Source organism: Eulemur rufifrons, chromosome 1 (genome assembly GCF_041146395.1).
Source record: "Eulemur rufifrons isolate Redbay chromosome 1, OSU_ERuf_1, whole genome shotgun sequence".
NCBI lineage: Eukaryota > Metazoa > Chordata > Mammalia > Primates > Lemuridae > Eulemur > Eulemur rufifrons.
Genome location: NC_090983.1, coordinates 34,408,470 through 34,426,638, shown reverse-complemented (window position 1 = coordinate 34,426,638; position 18,169 = coordinate 34,408,470). Strand labels below are relative to the sequence as shown.

General features: G+C 39.5%; 1 protein-coding gene across 1 annotated transcript in view; it reads right to left on the bottom strand.

Annotated features, from left to right (window-relative positions):
* Positions 1–1,772: 1,772 nt before the first annotated feature.
* RFTN2 (raftlin family member 2) overlaps positions 1,773–18,169 on the bottom strand; it is a 50,520-nt gene continuing 34,123 nt past the window's right edge. The window contains exons 6-9 of the mRNA XM_069468937.1: positions 15,028–15,149; positions 13,318–13,421; positions 4,036–4,114; positions 1,773–2,233 (exon numbers count right to left, since the gene is read on the bottom strand). Coding sequence (XP_069325038.1) covers positions 1,961–2,233; positions 4,036–4,114; positions 13,318–13,421; positions 15,028–15,149 — 578 coding nt within the window. The 3' untranslated portion in view covers positions 1,773–1,960. The remainder of the gene's footprint in view (positions 2,234–4,035; positions 4,115–13,317; positions 13,422–15,027; positions 15,150–18,169) is intronic.

Here is an 18,169-nt window from a genome sequence, read left to right as displayed (position 1 = left end):
TTTGTCATAATTTTTTCACTATTATAAAAATTTGTCACATAACAAAGTTAATTGTTGGAGTAAATGCTTATAAAATAAGTTTTGAGGATATGACAAACTGCTAAGTTTATTTTAGTAAAAGGATTTTTAATAAGAAGAAATCCATAGGTTAAAAATAGAGAAAGGACTGGTTGCAGTGGCTCACACCTGTCATCCTAGCACTCTGGGAGGCCGAGGCAGGAAGATCCCTTGAGGTCAGGAGTTCAAGACCAGCCTGAGCAAGAGTGAGACTCTGTCTCTACCAAAAATAGACAAAAAAAAGTGATTCATATATTCCTGAGTTTTTCCTTAGTCAAATGCCAATTTCTATCTCTAATACTTTAAATCCCCTATATATACTGACTGAATGATAAAAGAGTCTTTACCTCTTGTAGATCCTGGCATTGGGAAAAACTGTCTGACCTGAGTACAATCCCTGTGTTTCATAACTTCATAACATTTTGTGGACTCCAGAAGTAAAGATTATTTCTACCAAAAATCCACCAACTCTTGAATATACAACTCAGGTTCATCTAAAAGTCAAAACAAAAAACATCTCTGCAAATATTGTTGATAGCTATTTCCATACATAAGGCTGAGCACAATAATCTTAAATTCCGTAAGTAATGCTTCTGGATGATAGAATTGGAATAATTCCTGTTAATCTGATCAATAATTTGTGGAGATTGGCTTACTTTAGTTACACTGTATATTTGACAATATGTAATACACATGTTATATGTATAAAACATATGATAAGGGTATTTGTGTTCAATAAAACAATAGCCCAATGACAAATGACATTTTATTATTCAAATGATCTTACAATATCAACATCAATGTTAATAAAAATACATAATAGACTGAATTCATCAACAGCAAAGTCAGTTGTAATTCACTTGAAGGTTCTCATTTTTCAAAGTAAGACTTTCATAGGTAAGTGAAAATCCTCTATTTTGTAGAAGTTTAATCTGTTAAAGACTGGGGCAAGGCAAAGGCATCCCTCTCAGCAGGAGCAAGACGAGCAGAGTGGGACAAATACATCAGCAAACACATCTCGGGTGCTCTGAGCACTTTTCTACTCCTTCAGGACTGAAAATTCTGGGTTTTAACATTCTTCAGGATTTAGCAAGTCAAAATAAAAGCATAATTCAAATCTAAACACAGATTAAAAACTTCAGTTTCCATTTGAAGTTGATGTTTTCCCTCCTCATAGTATTTGCAATTTAAGGGAAAGAATATTAAATCTTTCTATTAAAATTTTTACATGTTGAGGTCTTGGGTTCTTTTCATATTGAATTTTAAGAGATGCTGCTTTGCTTTCTGTTTTTCTAGGCTATTAGGAGCAAGAATGTTCAAGCTCAATGAAAAGCAAAGACATACAATAAAGATTTTTTTTGAAGAACATTTTAACATATATGGTGGCTTGCTTTGCATATGTATGCTATAGTTAAAGACAAAATATGGATTAATTCTTATATTCAGGAAACAGATATTTACTTTCACTAATAGGCTGTGTGTGTATGAAAGAGAGAGAGAGAGAGAGATTAATTTTCAGTTTAAGTAAGACTAACTTCCTGAGAACTCTCTAATTGGGTAAAATACTGGTATTCAGTCTTCTTACCAGGAATTGTAAGAAAAGCATACTTTGTACATTCATGAGAAAATGAAGTAGATTATTGCTTAAGAACCCAATGGAACATCTGCTTAAACGGATGTTTTAGTTGAGAGAAGTGTAAACATGATTCTAAATGTATAAATATAATGGTTATTCTTCCTTGTCTGGGAGGTTGCACCAAAGTTTTTACACAGATTAGAGGAAAAGCTGAGTCTGGGAAAATTCAAAAATATTACATAAATGCAGATAAAGTAATACAATAAAGTCAGTTGGCAATTATTTTAATAATTATGTACAGGGGCTTCCATTGTGTCACCTTGTGACTCACATGCAAGTGACCTGAGTCACTCCATCTTCCTGATCAAACTGTCCATCGTCTAATTCCCGGAGGACACTGTCGCTGCTGCGGAACCCCGAGAAGCTGCTGTACTGTGCTGGCCTCCCCTCCTTTGTCCAGCATTCTCTGGAAGGAGAGAGGAGGCACTCCTCAGGCGGGGGTCTGCTTTCTACAGGTTGTGACGTTGCTGTGTCCAATCCGATGCTCCTGCTGGTGACTTTGTTCCTGTCTTCACCTTTTACATGCTGGCTGGCTTTCCTCTGAAACACAAGAGATTGGCAACCAGGATTTTAAAAGATAGGTGTTTCCTGTCCCTCCGCTCTAGCACATGCTGCTTCTCTACCTCCTGGACCGTCCTTTCCACACTCTTCAAAATCCTGCTTATCTTCAAGGACCAGCTTGGAGCCCCCCTCCACATCCCTCTCTCCCTCTAAGTTCAGATGAGCTCCCCTCTCCCTCCTGGCACATCGTTCTTATTGGCAGGTAGGTTGTGTACACATCTGGACCCTCAATGACATCTCTGAGCAGAGATATGTGTTGAAATTATACTTTGGGGGAACAAAACAAGGGAGAATTACAAATGCATTTTTCTTCTTGGTGTTAGTTGGGATCTAAAGGCAGAAAAAGTGCATTAGTGGCCACCTTATACCCATTTCACTTGGGCACAGGCTGCACATAGGTCACGGGTAATTTAGATCGAGTTTATTTTGAACGAGTGCCCGGAATGCCTCCCTGGGTCGAGCGGATATTTCCTTTGTTCTGCTGCAGACTGCTTCTGCCTGACACCGTTAATGCTCAGCAATCTGGTGCAGCTCATTCAGACTACCTGATAAACTGTGGATGTTTTTGCTAATAAATATTTACTGAGAGAAGAGAATGTCCTTGGTGCAATTCGGATAAAGAGGACATGGTCTCTGTCAAGAAAATTTAAGTCGAATTAAGACATCCAGCCTGGCACAGTGGCTCATGCCTGTGATCCCAGCTACTTAGTTGGGAGGCTGAGGGGGGAGGATTGCCTGAGCGCAGGAGTTTGAGGCCAGCCTGTGCAACACAGCAAGATCTTGTCTCTTAAAAAAAAAAAATCTAAGAAAAAATAAGCTAAGTTAATGAAGGGAAAGTTCAACAGGGAGAATTAGCAGCTCAACATGTGGATGTTGAGACTCCTGACGAGATTTCATCGTAAGGGCTTATTTAATACTGATAACAGGACAGATTATATTCATATACTCTAGGCATGTAAAACTGAACATGGATTTTTTTTGTTTGTTTTTCTTCAACAATTTCAAAAGTCTATGAATGAACATAGATTTAAAGATAAATTTGAAAATCACAGTAATTTCCTAGTTTACAAAAAGCTTATTCACTGAAAATTCATTTATATGTTAGTTGGGAACTAAGATTATATTTTCCTAAAAATATAATCTAAATATAAAAATAGAATCTATAATATAATTTCAGTGAGAGTAAAATTATAGCAAAAATTATAAAACTCTTAGAAAAAACACAGAGGTCAGATACCGAGGCTGGTCTTAACTAAAGTTTGTTAATCCAAACGTTTGTGGAACTGTAGTGTATAAAATACGAAAGTATCTTCTACTGGTTTTCATGGCAGATATATAAAGCAAACAAACAGCTTTATTAAACTGGATTTCGTGGGCTATTGCGGAACAAACTTTTTCTATTTTTTATAGAGACGGGGTCTTACTCTTGCTCAGGCTGGTCTCAAACTCCCGACCTCAAGTGACCCTCCCACCTCAGCCTCCAGAGTGCTAGGATTACAGGAGTGAGCCACCACACCCAGCCTTGCTGTTTCTTAATTGCCTTCGGCTCAAAATAATCCTCATGCCAAAATGGCAAATTTTGGGGTGGCATAATCTAATCCCCTCCTCTCATGTTGCCTGATTGCTGGTACATTTCCCTCCTTACATGTTGGTTCAGGAGACTGTTTCCACATTAAGTCCACACTTCCTCATCTGTATTCACTGTTTGGAATTACGATGAGAGTTTAAAGATTAAATGCTTCAACATAACATTCAGTTCAGAAAGCACCAATTTTACTCACATCTGGTGTTTGAGCAGCTGAATTCCACATAAGCGGCCTCTGAAGGAACACGACCTGCTTGGTAGCCAAATTCCCTTCACTGCAAATTAAAACAATACCGTTTAGTACTTGTGAATTTGCAATTCTCTATATTTCACACTTGGCTAGAAAGCTCCACATAGATCCTTTGTAAAATAATCTGAACAAAAATTAATTATACAATATAATTTTATTTAAGTAACAGCTGGAAAAATAAGAAAAAGCCTCTAAAAATTGAATATGGTCATTACAAAAGAAAACAATTTTAATGTTTAAAATGCTTGTAATTTCACCATGCTACCTATTTTCGTCTCTTTGCTTCCCTTGGTCTTTGCCAACTTGTGTATTTTTGCATATTTATATTTCTGTTTCTGTGCTTTTTACTGAACACCTTTTTCTTTGTTTTCACATTGTAATCATATTTTTAATGACTGCATAATGGCTCGGATAATTAAGATACCAGATGTACTAAGCCTTTCCTTTATTATTGGAAAACTAGGTTGTTTCCAGTTTCTTGCTAATTATAAATAATGCTGTTAATAAAAATATGTGTAGTCTTCCTTTTATGAATTATTTCTTTGACATAAATGCTCAGGAGGGGGATTATTAGGTCAAGGGAATATGATTTAAGCTTCTTAGTATGCACTGTCAAATTTCCCTTTTAAAAAGAAGAGACCAATTTGGACTGTCACATGTGAGAAATGTTACATACATTTTCAATTGAGGGACTTCAACCACAGCTAGTTTTATTTTCAGATGCTTCTTTGTAGTCAGCTACTCAGTATTCTCCTTATTTAACCATCATCATGGCAAATTACCCCTTGCCAAAGACTACTTGGGGTTTGTATTTCTCTGAAATGCTTTTCACAGAGTCTCCATGGATTTATGGGGAGGAGTGTCTGTAGCTAATGTTGCTGAGTTACGACTTTTATTATGCAAAAAACCCCAACAAAACCTTACTATTAGCTGCATTTTATGCTTAGCTCTTTTTCTGGAAAATGAATGCAACACTGAAACTCTGGCTGTAGAGGTATATGTCAACTACACGCCACTGAAAATCCGAAACTTACTGATCTCACTGAATTTTGAGAAATATCAAATCTCTCCCAAAGTGGTAATAGGATATTGCTTCTTTTTTATTTTTATTTTTAAAAGGCTATTTCTAGTCTAATCTCACTTTAGTTTGGCCTTATCTTTGATTAGACCAAAAGACTTGGTGTGAAATATACGGTGACTTTGGGGAGCAACTGAATTCATCATGAGACATCAGCCGGTACAGGGAAGGGGTCAGCACGCATACAGAAAAGGCTGTTCATACGTTTGGGAGGCATGGAGTATACTGGAAAAAGCAGTGGCTTTGGAACCAAAAAGTTCAAATCTGAACTCTATCATAATACCTAACAGCTGAAGACTTTAGTCAAAGTCCTTAAATTCTCAGACTCAGTTTCCTATCAGAGACCTTGGGGAGGATAAATAAGTCAATGTGCAGGAAGAGCCTCCCACTGCGTCTGCCTCTAGAAGGGGCACAACAAATGCAACTGCACTTTCTCCACGAGTTTAGTGAGATGTGGGGTAGAGTTAAGGGGAAGGGAAATGTCTCAGAGTCAAAAATATCTTCCAAAGAGCAAATTCAAGAAAAAGGGTACATGAGAATGGAGATTTCTGGGTAATGTTCAAGGTGTGTGATCCAGGTAGAGAATCACATGACAGAACCAGGCCTAGAACTATCCGAAGATGAGAAGTAGGGATCAGGGTACAGTTATTCTCCTGAATAGAACGCAGGAGCCTGTCAGGGTAGGGATTGTGGGTGACTCTGTCGGGAGTTCTTTCCAACTGATTATTGGGATGGGGCAAGTCTGAATGCTCTAGGATGCAAGGTCTGGCCTGGAGCAGGCCTCTGGAACTTGACTGTGCATCCCAAACACTGAGGTGCTTGTTGGTTCCAGGGTTCACTCCAGGTCTGTGGATTCCCCATTTCACCACGCTCCCTAGGAGGCCCTGATGAACAGTAAATTTGGGAACCACTGCTGGAAGAGACAGACTCTGAAGTGTAGAATTTTTGGGCCCTGGGGATTACCTGGTGGTGCTTCCTCCTATCAGAAGGCATTCAGTGTTGATGTTCCTTGAATAATAAAACCCATCAATGCTTCCTCTTCGTATGGAATGCGAAAATAAAAAGGACTCATTCTCTGGAGCATCTTTGATGTCCATTTTTTTTTTCCCCCATATTCTTCTAATGTGACATGTGTCCTTAAATGTTTTGGACAATTTTAGCCAGACAGGCTACCTACAGCCATGCTGAGGACACACATATTTTGTCAGCTTTAGTTTTTTAATTCATTCTGAAGTATAGTGCCCAGTTCTGGGTTGAGAACCATTGCCTGCATGTTTGAAATAGGATTCTTTCTCCTAACATTCTGTTTGGTATTTAACACGACAGACAGAGGCGCCATACACCTGCCTGGCAAAGGGGAGGGCAAACCAACCACAGCCACTTGAGTGGAACAGTGGCACAGACAAACCCATCACTCCGGTGGGATGAAAGGGATTCACCTCTGTAAGAACAGAAGCAAACTAGCCTGCCTGCCTGCCTGCCTGCCTTATTCATTTATTTTTAGAGACAGGGTCTTGCTCTGTCACCCAGGCTAGAGTGCAGTGGCCAATCATGGCTCACTGCAGCCTCAAACTCCTGGGCTCAAGCCATCCTTCTGCCTCAGCCTCCCAAGTAGCTGGGACTAGATGCATGTGCCACCATATCTGGCTAATTTTTCTATTTTTTGTAGAGACAGGTCTCAAACTCCTGACCCTAAGCAATCCTCCTGGCTTGACCTTAGAGTGCTAGGATTACAGGTGTGAGCTACTGTGCCCGGCCTAAAAATACTCTTATAAAAAGCTTCTGTTTATGATTCCAAAATTCATTACACTAAATAGAATTATTAGGTTAATTTGTATTTTCTGATTAATTTTGCTTCATCTTATACATTAATTAATTGCCATGGTTTAACATTGGCAACTCAAAAGTAAATTAGTAAAAAAAAAAAAAAGTGAGTGATTGAATTGTTGCTTTTAAAAACTGAAATTAAAATTTTGTTTTTTAAAGGCAAAATCATAAAATTAAATTTTAGCTCGCGATTTTGTAGCTATATGCTTAGCCACAAAGTTCCTTTGCCTTATGACCCTGATTTGTTTCTCAGGTATTAGTGTGTTCGTTAAAAACAAAAAACAAAGAGCATTACCACAATTTAGCTCTCTCAATCCTCCCCACCACACAAAATGTTAAAAATTTGAGTTCAGATGAAGAAGACTGATGATAATTGGAAGTATATATAATAGACAAATGGACTATTTTAAGTATGTGGCCTTATCAAAATCCTGCTCACAGCAAGATTACCGTGAGCTTAACTCACGATGGAATTACATGACACTGTTTCTACAGAATTTAAATCAGAAATAGGAGAGAACTGCATTAAAATGGATCAAGTCTTAACTTCAACCTTGACTGTATATAAATATGCAGCTCCTGCTTTGGCTGCCACATGAGGATTTAGAGGAAATTATTGGGACACTTAAGTGTCTTAAATAACTCTGGAGACTTCTAATGCTTCTGAGCCACGTGGCCCACAAGGTTGCTGGGCTTTTCTGCCGCGGCTGCAGAAAATGGAAGAGGTGGGCAGGGCTTGGACATCACAGGGAGAAGACAATTTTCTCTTGTTATTCACATCTTGTCCCAGGCTTTTTAATATTCTCTGTATAGTATAACTTGATTCCATTGTATTAAAAAGCCCCTGTCTTTAAGTTCTGTCTCCTGAGATATTAATGAGGATGTACACTTTCCTTCTATCCTGTGTGCTAAAATTCTCTCCCTTTCCCTCCTTGTCCCCTTTCCTCTCCCCTCCATCTCTCCCCCTACTTTCTTGCTATTTCTGTTTCTTTCTCTGTATCTATCTTTCTCTTTATCTCTCTCTCTCTCTCTCTCTCTCCCCCTTTCTCTTTCTTTCTCTCTCCCAGTGTAAGGTTAAAATTCAGTGTTTCTGGAAGTGCATCCGAATCACCTTGGGATTCTTGTTACAATGCACGTTGCTGCCCCCAGCCCCAAGATGACTACGGATCAGAAGTGGGGGAGAGGAGATCAACCTGCTGTCTTGAGTAGCCAAACAGAAGGAACTTGGGCTTTTCATTCTCTTATTTTCTGGCAATTTTTGTGTGTGTGAGACAGGGTCTCACTCTGTCACCTGGGCTAGAGTGCAGTGGGATCATCATAGCTCACTGCAACCTCAAACTCCTGGGCTGTAGTGATTCTCCTGTCTCAGCCTCCCAAGCAGCTGGGACTATAGGCGTGCGCCGCCACACCCGGCTTGTCTTTCTATTTTTGTAGAGATGAGGTCTCGCTCTTGCTCAGGCTGGTCTCGAACTCCTGACTGAGCTCAAACAATCCTCCCACCATTGCCTCCCAGACTGCTAGGATTACAGGCATGAGCCACCATGCCTGGCCTGGTGATTTTTTGAGTTCAACAATATTACCTGCTAGCTCAGCTAATTTTGTCCTCCACCAAATTTGCCCAGAAGAGTTTAATGTCAATTTTCACCTTGAATTTTTTTTTTCCTACCTCTTGGAATAAGGTGAAATCTTTTTTTTTTTTTTTCTTTGAGACTATCATAAAACAGCATCACCTTGAATTCTTTCAGAGAAAAAGGATTGGGCCCATTGGTATTATTATATAGTGATAATGATTAAGAAGGGATTCTGGCATGTTTTCAGGGCTGACAACAATAACCCTGGAATAATGCAGTAATATCAGATTGTAACATTATGACGTTTCCGTGGTAATGCGGCTTTAAATATGAGTGTGTGATATTGCCTAGGATAATGAAGCAACAACTTCAACCTAGGATCACACTGGAAAAATATCTTTATGTAATCCAATAACAGGATATATTTGAGCGATAAAGGAAATGAGGGGAAAACACCTTATGTATATAGGACATTCAAGTATGGCTTAGGTGACAGAAGAGTAGGAAAAAATTGAAATTGCTTAAGACACTATTGTTGTATTTAATACAAACACATTTAAGCAAGAAAGTTTTCACGGGCAGTAGTTCTGTTTTCAGACATGTGGGCCCCGAAATAAAGATCATGATAGGCATTTATTTTTCTGGGTGTGAGCATATGTGTAAGAATACATCTTTATAATATTGTTATTTCTGTTGCTTTTATTTTCTTGTAATCCTCAGGGCCTAATTTTGTATATAGCGAACTATAGTATTTACATTTTCTGAATCATCCTGATTTAGGAAAGGCCAAGCTATTATGCTTGAACAACTGGTTTCAATTTATTAGGGATTTTGGTTCTGCCAAGGATTAGGTCCCAAGGTAATAGGTCTAATTTATTAGCCCTGAATAGGTGCTTTGCATATATTATCTTTCTTAGTTATTATGACAATCTACTAAAGTTGATGTTATTGTACCATTTTCCAGATAAGGAAACTGATACTTAAAGAGGTTAGGTGACTTGCCCAAAGTCATATAGCTAGTCAATGGAGATCTGGGCCAGTGTAGTGGTTCATGTCTATAATCCCAGCGCTTTGGAAAGCTGAGGCAGGAGGATCAGCCGAGGTCAGGAGTTTGAGACCAGCTTGGGCAACATAGTGAGACACAGTCTCCACGCGCACACACAAAAATTAGCCAGCTGTGGTGGTATGGGCCTATAGTCCTAGCTACTCCAGAGGTTGAGGCAAGAGGATTGCTTGAGCCCAAGAGTTGGAGGTTATAGTGAGCTATGATTGCAACACTGCACTTCAGCTTAGGTGACAGAGTGAGACCCTGTCTCTTTAAAAAAAAAAAGAGAGAGAGAGATCTGTTTAGCTCCAAAGCCTGGGCTCTTAACCATTCCTCTACTTCAGAGACAAAAAAGCTCAGGCTCTACCCTTCACCTTGACCAAGATCAACTGTCTATGACAATTTTCTTTATATTTAAAGATAACATGGTTGATAGTGATTACTATCTCTGTACTAAAGCAGCTACTACCAACACGTGACTGTCATAGGACAGTATATTTGGACAAGAATAAAAAGCAGAGGATAAATGGATTTTACCCACAATCTCTGTTACCAGAAAACAATGAACCTTTATATTCATCCTATATTTTCTCTGTTGCAGGCACTTGGAAGGACCCAAGTTACAAAATGTAACAAAATAAAGATCAATATTGCACAATGCTCCTTGGCATACAAAAGAAGGGTAGACATTGTGTGTGTTGTAATGTGCCTTGTTGCATAAAGCCAACTACTGTTAAAATATATTTTTCTACTATTTTCTATCCAGGGTCAGTAGCAGATTCCTAAATGGGGATTTGCTAAATGGCAATGATGCCTTTTAATCTTATTAGTATTCGAAGATCCCATCTAACTTTGACAGTCTAAAATCTCTCTCCTTTTTAATACTTCTACAGAGCCTACAGACTAAAGTACTTCACCCAGCCCTTGATTAGTTACTGTATATTACACCATACATCAGCTTGATCTGCCCCGACAAGAATGCAAGTCCCTGGTTATGTGCTGTATGAACTGTACCCCACCCACAGGCTTCTCCAGGGCCAGACACCATGCACAGCCTCCACATGCTTGTACTGATTAACTTTTTGCCTCTTAAATTTGATTTTTAAAAAATTATGAAATAATTATTCTATGTTTATATTCAATAAATATATGGAATGAAATGAATCTTTCTTATAAAAATCAAATAACACAAAATACATAAGGACAAAATAGAAGTTCCCACTCTCTTCTTCTCCTACCCATAATCCCAAGAGCCAACCACTCACTAGAATTTGCTATGTAGCCTTGCAGAGTTTTGTTAGATATATTCAAAATGTATTAACTTTAAAAATTGGGATTGTACCCTAATCATGTCTTGCTTTGTAAAAAAACAAAGAAAAACCTCAATAATTATCACAGAAAAAATCCTATGATAATACATATATAAATCTATTCATTCTTTTTTTATCAGCTTCATACTATTCTATTGTATGAATAGTCCATAACTTATTTAACCAGTTCATAATGATAGACATTGTTTCCAATTTTTTACCATTACAAACCATAGTTTAATGATCAGCCAAGCAACTAGGCCCTTTGCTATTTTAATTACACATAAAGATAAGCCTTCAGCCAAGCCTGGTTGCTCATGACTGTAGTCCCAGCTACCTGGGAGGCTGAGGTGGGAGGATTACTTGAGCCCAGGAATTCGGGACCAGCATGGACAACATAGCTAGATCCCATCTCAAAAAATAAAAAAAGAAAAGCCTTCACAAGGAGGGCATGAAAGGACCACTTCTGTGACCTCACAGTGTCTTGGTGGATACCAGGGGTGCAGGGGAAGTTTGAATGATGATGAGGTACTAGTGCCTCCCTCCCTACTTCTGCTCCAGAAATAATATACTGGCCCACCCACTCCTCGGCCCAGTGGGTCTCCCAGTCACTGGGTACAGGTCGTGACCTTATGGAGTTTGGCATGCAGGACAAGGTGGTCAAGTCAAGTGTGGCTCCAGGCTCTACCACATCCCCCTTCATAGTATACATGGGGCCTCTTTAGTCCCACTTTGGGGCTCAGTCATATCTTTATTCCCAAACCAACCCTGACTGAAGCCGAAGGAGCTCCAGCCCCGTGTTCTATGGCTCAGCATCCAGCCCAGGGGGCTTGCTGTCTCATCTAGTGCCCAGTCATTCATATCACTTTAGGAGATATTTAGACTCCTGACAGCAGAAGCCCTGGGTGAACGGGAGGGAATGATAAATGAATTTTTCATTTGGGGAAAAAGGAACAGGAAATGTTCAGAACTCATACTTTTTGGGAAGGTCTCCTTGTAATGGGCTAAGTGACACCTTATAACAGGCACCCAAGAGAAAAACAAAAAAGAGAAGAGGGGTCCAAATACACAAGTTGTTCCGAGGAGGGTGGGGTGTAGCATGTATGAATGGCTTGGTGGAGCCATGGTGAGGGGTAGGAAGGCAGGGAAGAGGAGTTCCTTTCTCTCTCACTACTTCCTGCAAAGTTTCTCAAAGGTTAGTATGTTTTTGGTGCTTGTGCAAATGCAGATTCATGGGTCCCACACTCAAAGCTTGTGCCTCTGTCCAGCTGGGGTGGGCCTCCAGCATCTGTGTTTTCACAGGCTGTCCAAGTGACTCATATTGCCTGGTCTAAGACTGAATCTGGAGAATGACGACTGTACTGTACTCTTATTTGACAGCTATGTCACAGATTAGAAAAAGTTGGGAAATAATGCTTCAGGGGATTGTTACTCAATGTGAGAACAGTTACCCCAGATCTCAAGTAGATGAATTGCTTTGCTTACTTCTAACACCCCTTTTTCGTCCTTTAAGCTTGAGTGTCTTCACCTTATATCCACCTAAACTCCTTTCCCTACCTGGAGAAGGTGCGGCTTTATTATAAAGCCATGTCAATCAAAGGTTTCTCAATTTTGTGGGGACACTGGGATACTGAAGAGGGCTGAGTTGCTAAACTGGGAAGACCAGAGAAGGGGAGGAAGGGGTAGGACTAAGGAAGGAGGAGCTGCCTTCCTTAGCCACACCTGACAGTCACGCAGAATGTCGAACCTATGGTTGATTCTGCTAAAAGGGAAGGCCCAGGTGGTACTGTGCTGTCCTCTGTAGGTAGTCACCGGCCCGGGCAGGACAGCCATGGAAGTCAATCATTTTCTGGATGCCAAAGAGGGCAGAGGAAACACGTCTGGTCCATTTTACACAGAAGACTTAATCGGTTTCCTTATCTCTCAATAAAAGTAGGACTCAATTTTTCCTTCCCAGGAAAGTCAGTAAAAGGAGAAAAGGAAAAGGAAAGGTTAGTACTTGAGAAGCGTTGGCATTTGGTTCTAATGTAGGTATTTATTTTAATGGAAACAGCTAGCAAGTCCATGCTCCAGGGGAAAACTAGCCCACGACACTGGAGGGGAGGAGGCAGAAGCGATCCCGTATCCTGGCTCACCCGAGCCCCCGCTACAGTCCTAAACCTGGCTGTGTGCCGGGCGAGGACAGTGTTGTGCGTGTGGTGCAGAGGCCTAACGGCTTGTACATCTACAACATGAGGAGATTGGATTTGCTGATCTCTAAGGTCCATGAAATCAAATCAGAAGTTCTGTAAATATTTTCTGTAGGCACTAAATAAGCATTTGTTAAATTGAACTATCTGACAAATGAAGTTATATTTTAGAATTAAATGAGAGTATGTAAGGATACTTTTGCATTACCTGTCATGTCTTAATATAGGTGTAGGCAACACGCTTGTCAGGAGCCATCCAAATTCAGCTAGAGTGTGCAGCAGAGGGCCATAGTCCGTTTTGATTTCACAGCCCTGCATGAATAAGCGTAAGAGCTCACGGTCTATTCGTAAAGACAACCAGCTACACAATTACGGCTCACGGTCTATTCGTAAAGACAACCAGCTACACAATTACAGTAAAGAGAGATGGGTGTTATGACAAGGAGATTTCACTCTCCATTAAGTACAATTTCCACTGGGCTGCAGCCTTCTTGGGCTTTGTTTTTGGTATTGCAACTTTTTAACCATCGAGCCAACTTAGAAGCACTGAGAGTAGAGAGAGGTTTCCATCTGGATCTCCAAAGTTTGGCCTCCTTTGGTCTTGTTAGGGCAGTGGTTCTCAAACTTTAATGTATGAGTGGCTGGGAATCTGCATTTTAAAAAGAGCTCCCTAGGGGATTTGGATCCAAGTAGTTTACAGAGCACACTTTCAGAAACACTGGTCTAGGGATTGGGAAGTGCGGACAAGAGTGGGAAGCCGGGAGAGGGTAGTGAAGGGGACAGGAGCTTGGATGCGGGAGTCTTTTCACTGCTTTTTATGCATTTGGAATTGATTCTTACTTGGAGCTTTACCTCTTCCCCCAAATCCTTTTCCCCCCTCAGTGGGATTTCTAGTTTCTTTGAAAATAGGCTATGTCTCTCTAATCTTTGTAAGGCCAGAAAGGCAAAAGTGTTTCTAAAAGAGGCTGTCAGTGAGGGCCTCATACACCCAACAGAATATACCTGAATTCAGTCTGACACCTCAAGGGCAGTCCATTCGGTGCCATCTGAATTCAGAGTGCACGACATCAGCAGCAATGCCATCTCTGATTATGAAGGACAATGCTGTGTGCACATACTTGGCCTGGCGAAAGAGAGAACACTTTTTGGATATTTTTGCTTTCTAAAGTCAGTTCATAAGGTTAAAGTCAGTCACATTGGTTGCTTGGAGATAATAGTTGAGTGACTGAATATTTTTTCACTTTCAACCAATTGTCATGGAATTGTGTGACGAGGATCTCAGTGCCAGGGGACTTTGTTTAGGGTTAGAATGCCAAATATTTGAGAACCTACTGCTACTTATGTATAGATAATTATTTTGCTACCTTACAAAAAAGTTTAATATTGGGTAAAGCAGGCCGGGCGCGGTGGCTCACGCCTGTAATCCTAGCACTCTGGGAGGCCGAGGTGGGCGGATCGTTTGAGCTCAGGAGTTCGAGACCAGCCTGAGCAAGAGCGAGACCCCACCTCTACTAAAAATAGAAGAAAATTATATGGACAGCTAAAAATATATATAGAAAAAATTAGCCGGGCATGGTGGTGCATGCCTGTAGTCCCAGCTACTCGGGAGGCTGAGACAGGAGGATCGCTTGAGCTCAGGAGTTTGAGGTTGCTGTGAGCTAGGCTGACGCCACGGCACTCACTCTAGCCTGGGCAACAGAGTGAGACTCTGTCTCAAAAAAAAAAAAAAAAAAATATTGGGTAAAGCAAATTTACTTTTCACAAATTTGGAAGAAGTTTGTTCCTGCATTTGTGATGAAATTGCAAACAATGAACAAATATGTATTTAAGGATACTGCAGGTGCCAGGCAATGAAGATCTTTAACACATAAAACGAAATGCAAAAATAAAGTTAACTTGTCAGAGAACTGCAACTGACCTCAATAACGGTCCATTGTTCTACTACAATAGCATCATTTCCTTTTCTACTAGAACCTGGAACTCCAGAACCTTCTTCTTCATAGATAAAAAATCCTTCCAAAGATTTAGGCAAATGGTCGCCTGTGAGGAAAAGGATACAATTAAGAAGAGTTGTAAATACTAAGTGTCTCTTAAGATTATCTAAATCCTTAAATAACCCTTATAGGAAGCTGAAAGAAAAACATATCAATAAAAAAAATTGGTTTTGGCTCCATCAATAACATCTTCCTCCTCTTTGAAAGTTTTCTTTTCTCTCCAAAGATCAAGACAGTTTTATTTTTTTATTTTTTTTTTCAAGACAGTTTTATACTTCACTGAATTAAAATCAAACCATACACGTGAAAACTACAATAGCAAAAACAAGTTACATAATGTGATATAGTGAGAAGTGAGTGGAAAATCAACCTAGAAAGCATCTGGAAATAATCTTCACCTTGAAATCAAATTTTGGTTTCTGATTTATATGTTGTATGCACATCAATTATACCATTAAGAGAAATAAAACAAAAAATGTTAATCCTTGAAATTAAAGTTGTGATATTAAAATTAATGTGAGGTAAGATACTTAAAAAATCTAAACACAGAACAATTCTTTACCTCAATGATGCATCAAAAAAACCACACACACAGACACACACACACACACACACACACACACACACACACAGAGTGACAGGAAGACCCTAAACAGAAGTCATTGTCAAAAGAATTCCTGCTGGGAAGGAAGTTTTAAGGGAGGGCCTCTCAGACTTTTTCTTGAGTAGTTGACAATAACCAGCTGGCCTAAACTAAACTGATTTTATGGAAGTTCTTTTGTCTCCTATTTTGCAATAGGAGACATTTTTCCCATGGTTATGTGCTGATTAAACATTTTGGTTTTTATGCAGCACAATGTCACATCAAAGTTTCCCTGCTTGACAGTTCTCTAAATAATATAGGCCTACAAAGTTTTTAAATGCTCTTTTAAGCTTAAAGACAACAGTCATTTCAAAGTAATTTTCAGTTTTAATTTTTATCAACAGGCTATAAAATCATTATTATCATTATTTTTTTGACATCACTCATAGTTAAGGCAGAACACCATGAAGAATTTACATTGTTCAGAGTGGTTCCCAAGTACCCAGTAAAGTTTAATTTATTAATTGGACTTCGTTTTCTATTACAGTACATATTTCACTTCCTTTAAATATCTTATCCACTGTCACACCAAAGTGACCAGTGGAATCAAATCTGTTTCTGATGGAAAGTTTAGGGAATCATTAGACCATCTTTCAAATTATATGTCCCAAGTCCTTTTTTAGACTGGGGGTATGAGTTTTAAAAATAATTTTATATTGTGATAATTACACAGTTAATTATAATCTGCCTCTTATTTACTTTGGGATTATATAATGTGAAAACCGTGGGCTTTGTGGCTTTGTTTTCTTGCTCTCAGTGTTGGGATATACTAGTACAATCATACTCATTTTACTGTGCTTTGCTTTATAGTGCTTCAGAGATACTGCATTTTTTTTTTTTTACAGATTGAAGGTTTGTGGCAACCCTGAGTTGAGCAAGTCTATCAGTGCCATTTTGCTAACAGCATGTGCTCACTTGGTGGCTCTGTGTCACATTTTGGTAGTTCTCACAATAGTTTAAACTTTTTCATTATTATTGTATCTGTTATGGTGATCTGAGATCCGTGATCTTTCATGATACTATTGTAATCGTTTTGGGGTGCTACGAACCATGCCAATATAAGATGGTGAATTTAATTGATAAATGTCGTGTGTGTTCTGACTGCTCTGCTGGCCAGCCCTTCCCCTGTCTCTCTCCTCTCCTCAGGCCTCCCTCTTCCCTGAGACACAACAATATTGAAATTAGGCCAATTAATAACCTTACAATGGCCTCTAAGTGTTCAAGTGAAAGGAAGAGTCACACTTCTCTCACTTTAAATCAAAAACTAGAAAAGATTTTTAAGCTTAGTAAGGAAGGCATGTTGAAAGCTGATATAGGCTAAAAGCGAGGCCTCTTGTGCCAAAGAGTTAGCCAAGTTGTGAATGCAAAGGAAAAGTTCTGGAAGGAAATTAAAAGTGCTACTCCAGTGAATGTAAGAATGGTAAAAAAGTGAAACTGCCTTATTGCCGATATGGAGAAAGTTAGAGTGATCTGGAGAGAAGATCAAACCAGCTATAACATTTCTTTAAACCAAAGGCTAATCCAGAGCAAGGCCCTAACTTTGTTCAATTCTATGAAGGCTGAGAGAGGTAAGGAAGCTGCAGAAGAAAAGTTTGAAGCTAGCAGAGGTTGATTCATGAAGTTTAAGGAAAGAAAGCATCTCCATAATATAAACATGAGAAGTGATGTAGCAAGTGCTGATGGAGAAGCAGCAGCAAGTTATCCAGATGATCTAGCTAAGATCAGTAATGGTGGCTAAACTAAATAACATATTTTTAACGTAGACAAAACAGCCTTTTATTGGAAGAAGACGCCATGTAGGACTTTCATAGCTAAAGGGGAGAAGTCAATGTCTGGCTTCAAAGGACAGGCTGGCTCTCTTGGTAGGGGCTAGTGCAGCTGGTGACTTTATGTTGAAGCCAATGCTCATTTACCATTCCCCAAATCCTAGAGCCCTTAAGACTTATGCTAAATCTAAATGCTGTGCTCTAGAAATGAAACAACAAAGCCTGATGACAGCATGGTATACTGAATGTTTTAAGCCCACTGTTGAGACCTACTGCTCAGAAAAAAGATTCCTTTCAAAATATTACTGCTCATTGACAATGCACCTGGTCACCCAAGAGCTCTGAGGAAGATATAGAAGGAGTTTAAGGTTGTTTTCATGCCTGATAGCACAACATCCACATGAATCAAGGAGTAATTTTGACTTTCAAGTCCTATTATTTAAAAAAAATACAGGCCGGGCGCAGTGGCTCACGCCTGTAATCCTAGCACTCTGGGAGGCCGAAGTGGGAAGATCACTTGAGGTCAGGAGTTCGAGACCAGTCTGAGCAAGAGCAAGACCCTGTTCGAGACCAGTCTGAGCAAGAGCAAGACCCTGTCTCTACTAAAAATAGAAGGAAATGATCTGGAAAGCTAAAAATATGCATAGAAAAAAGTTA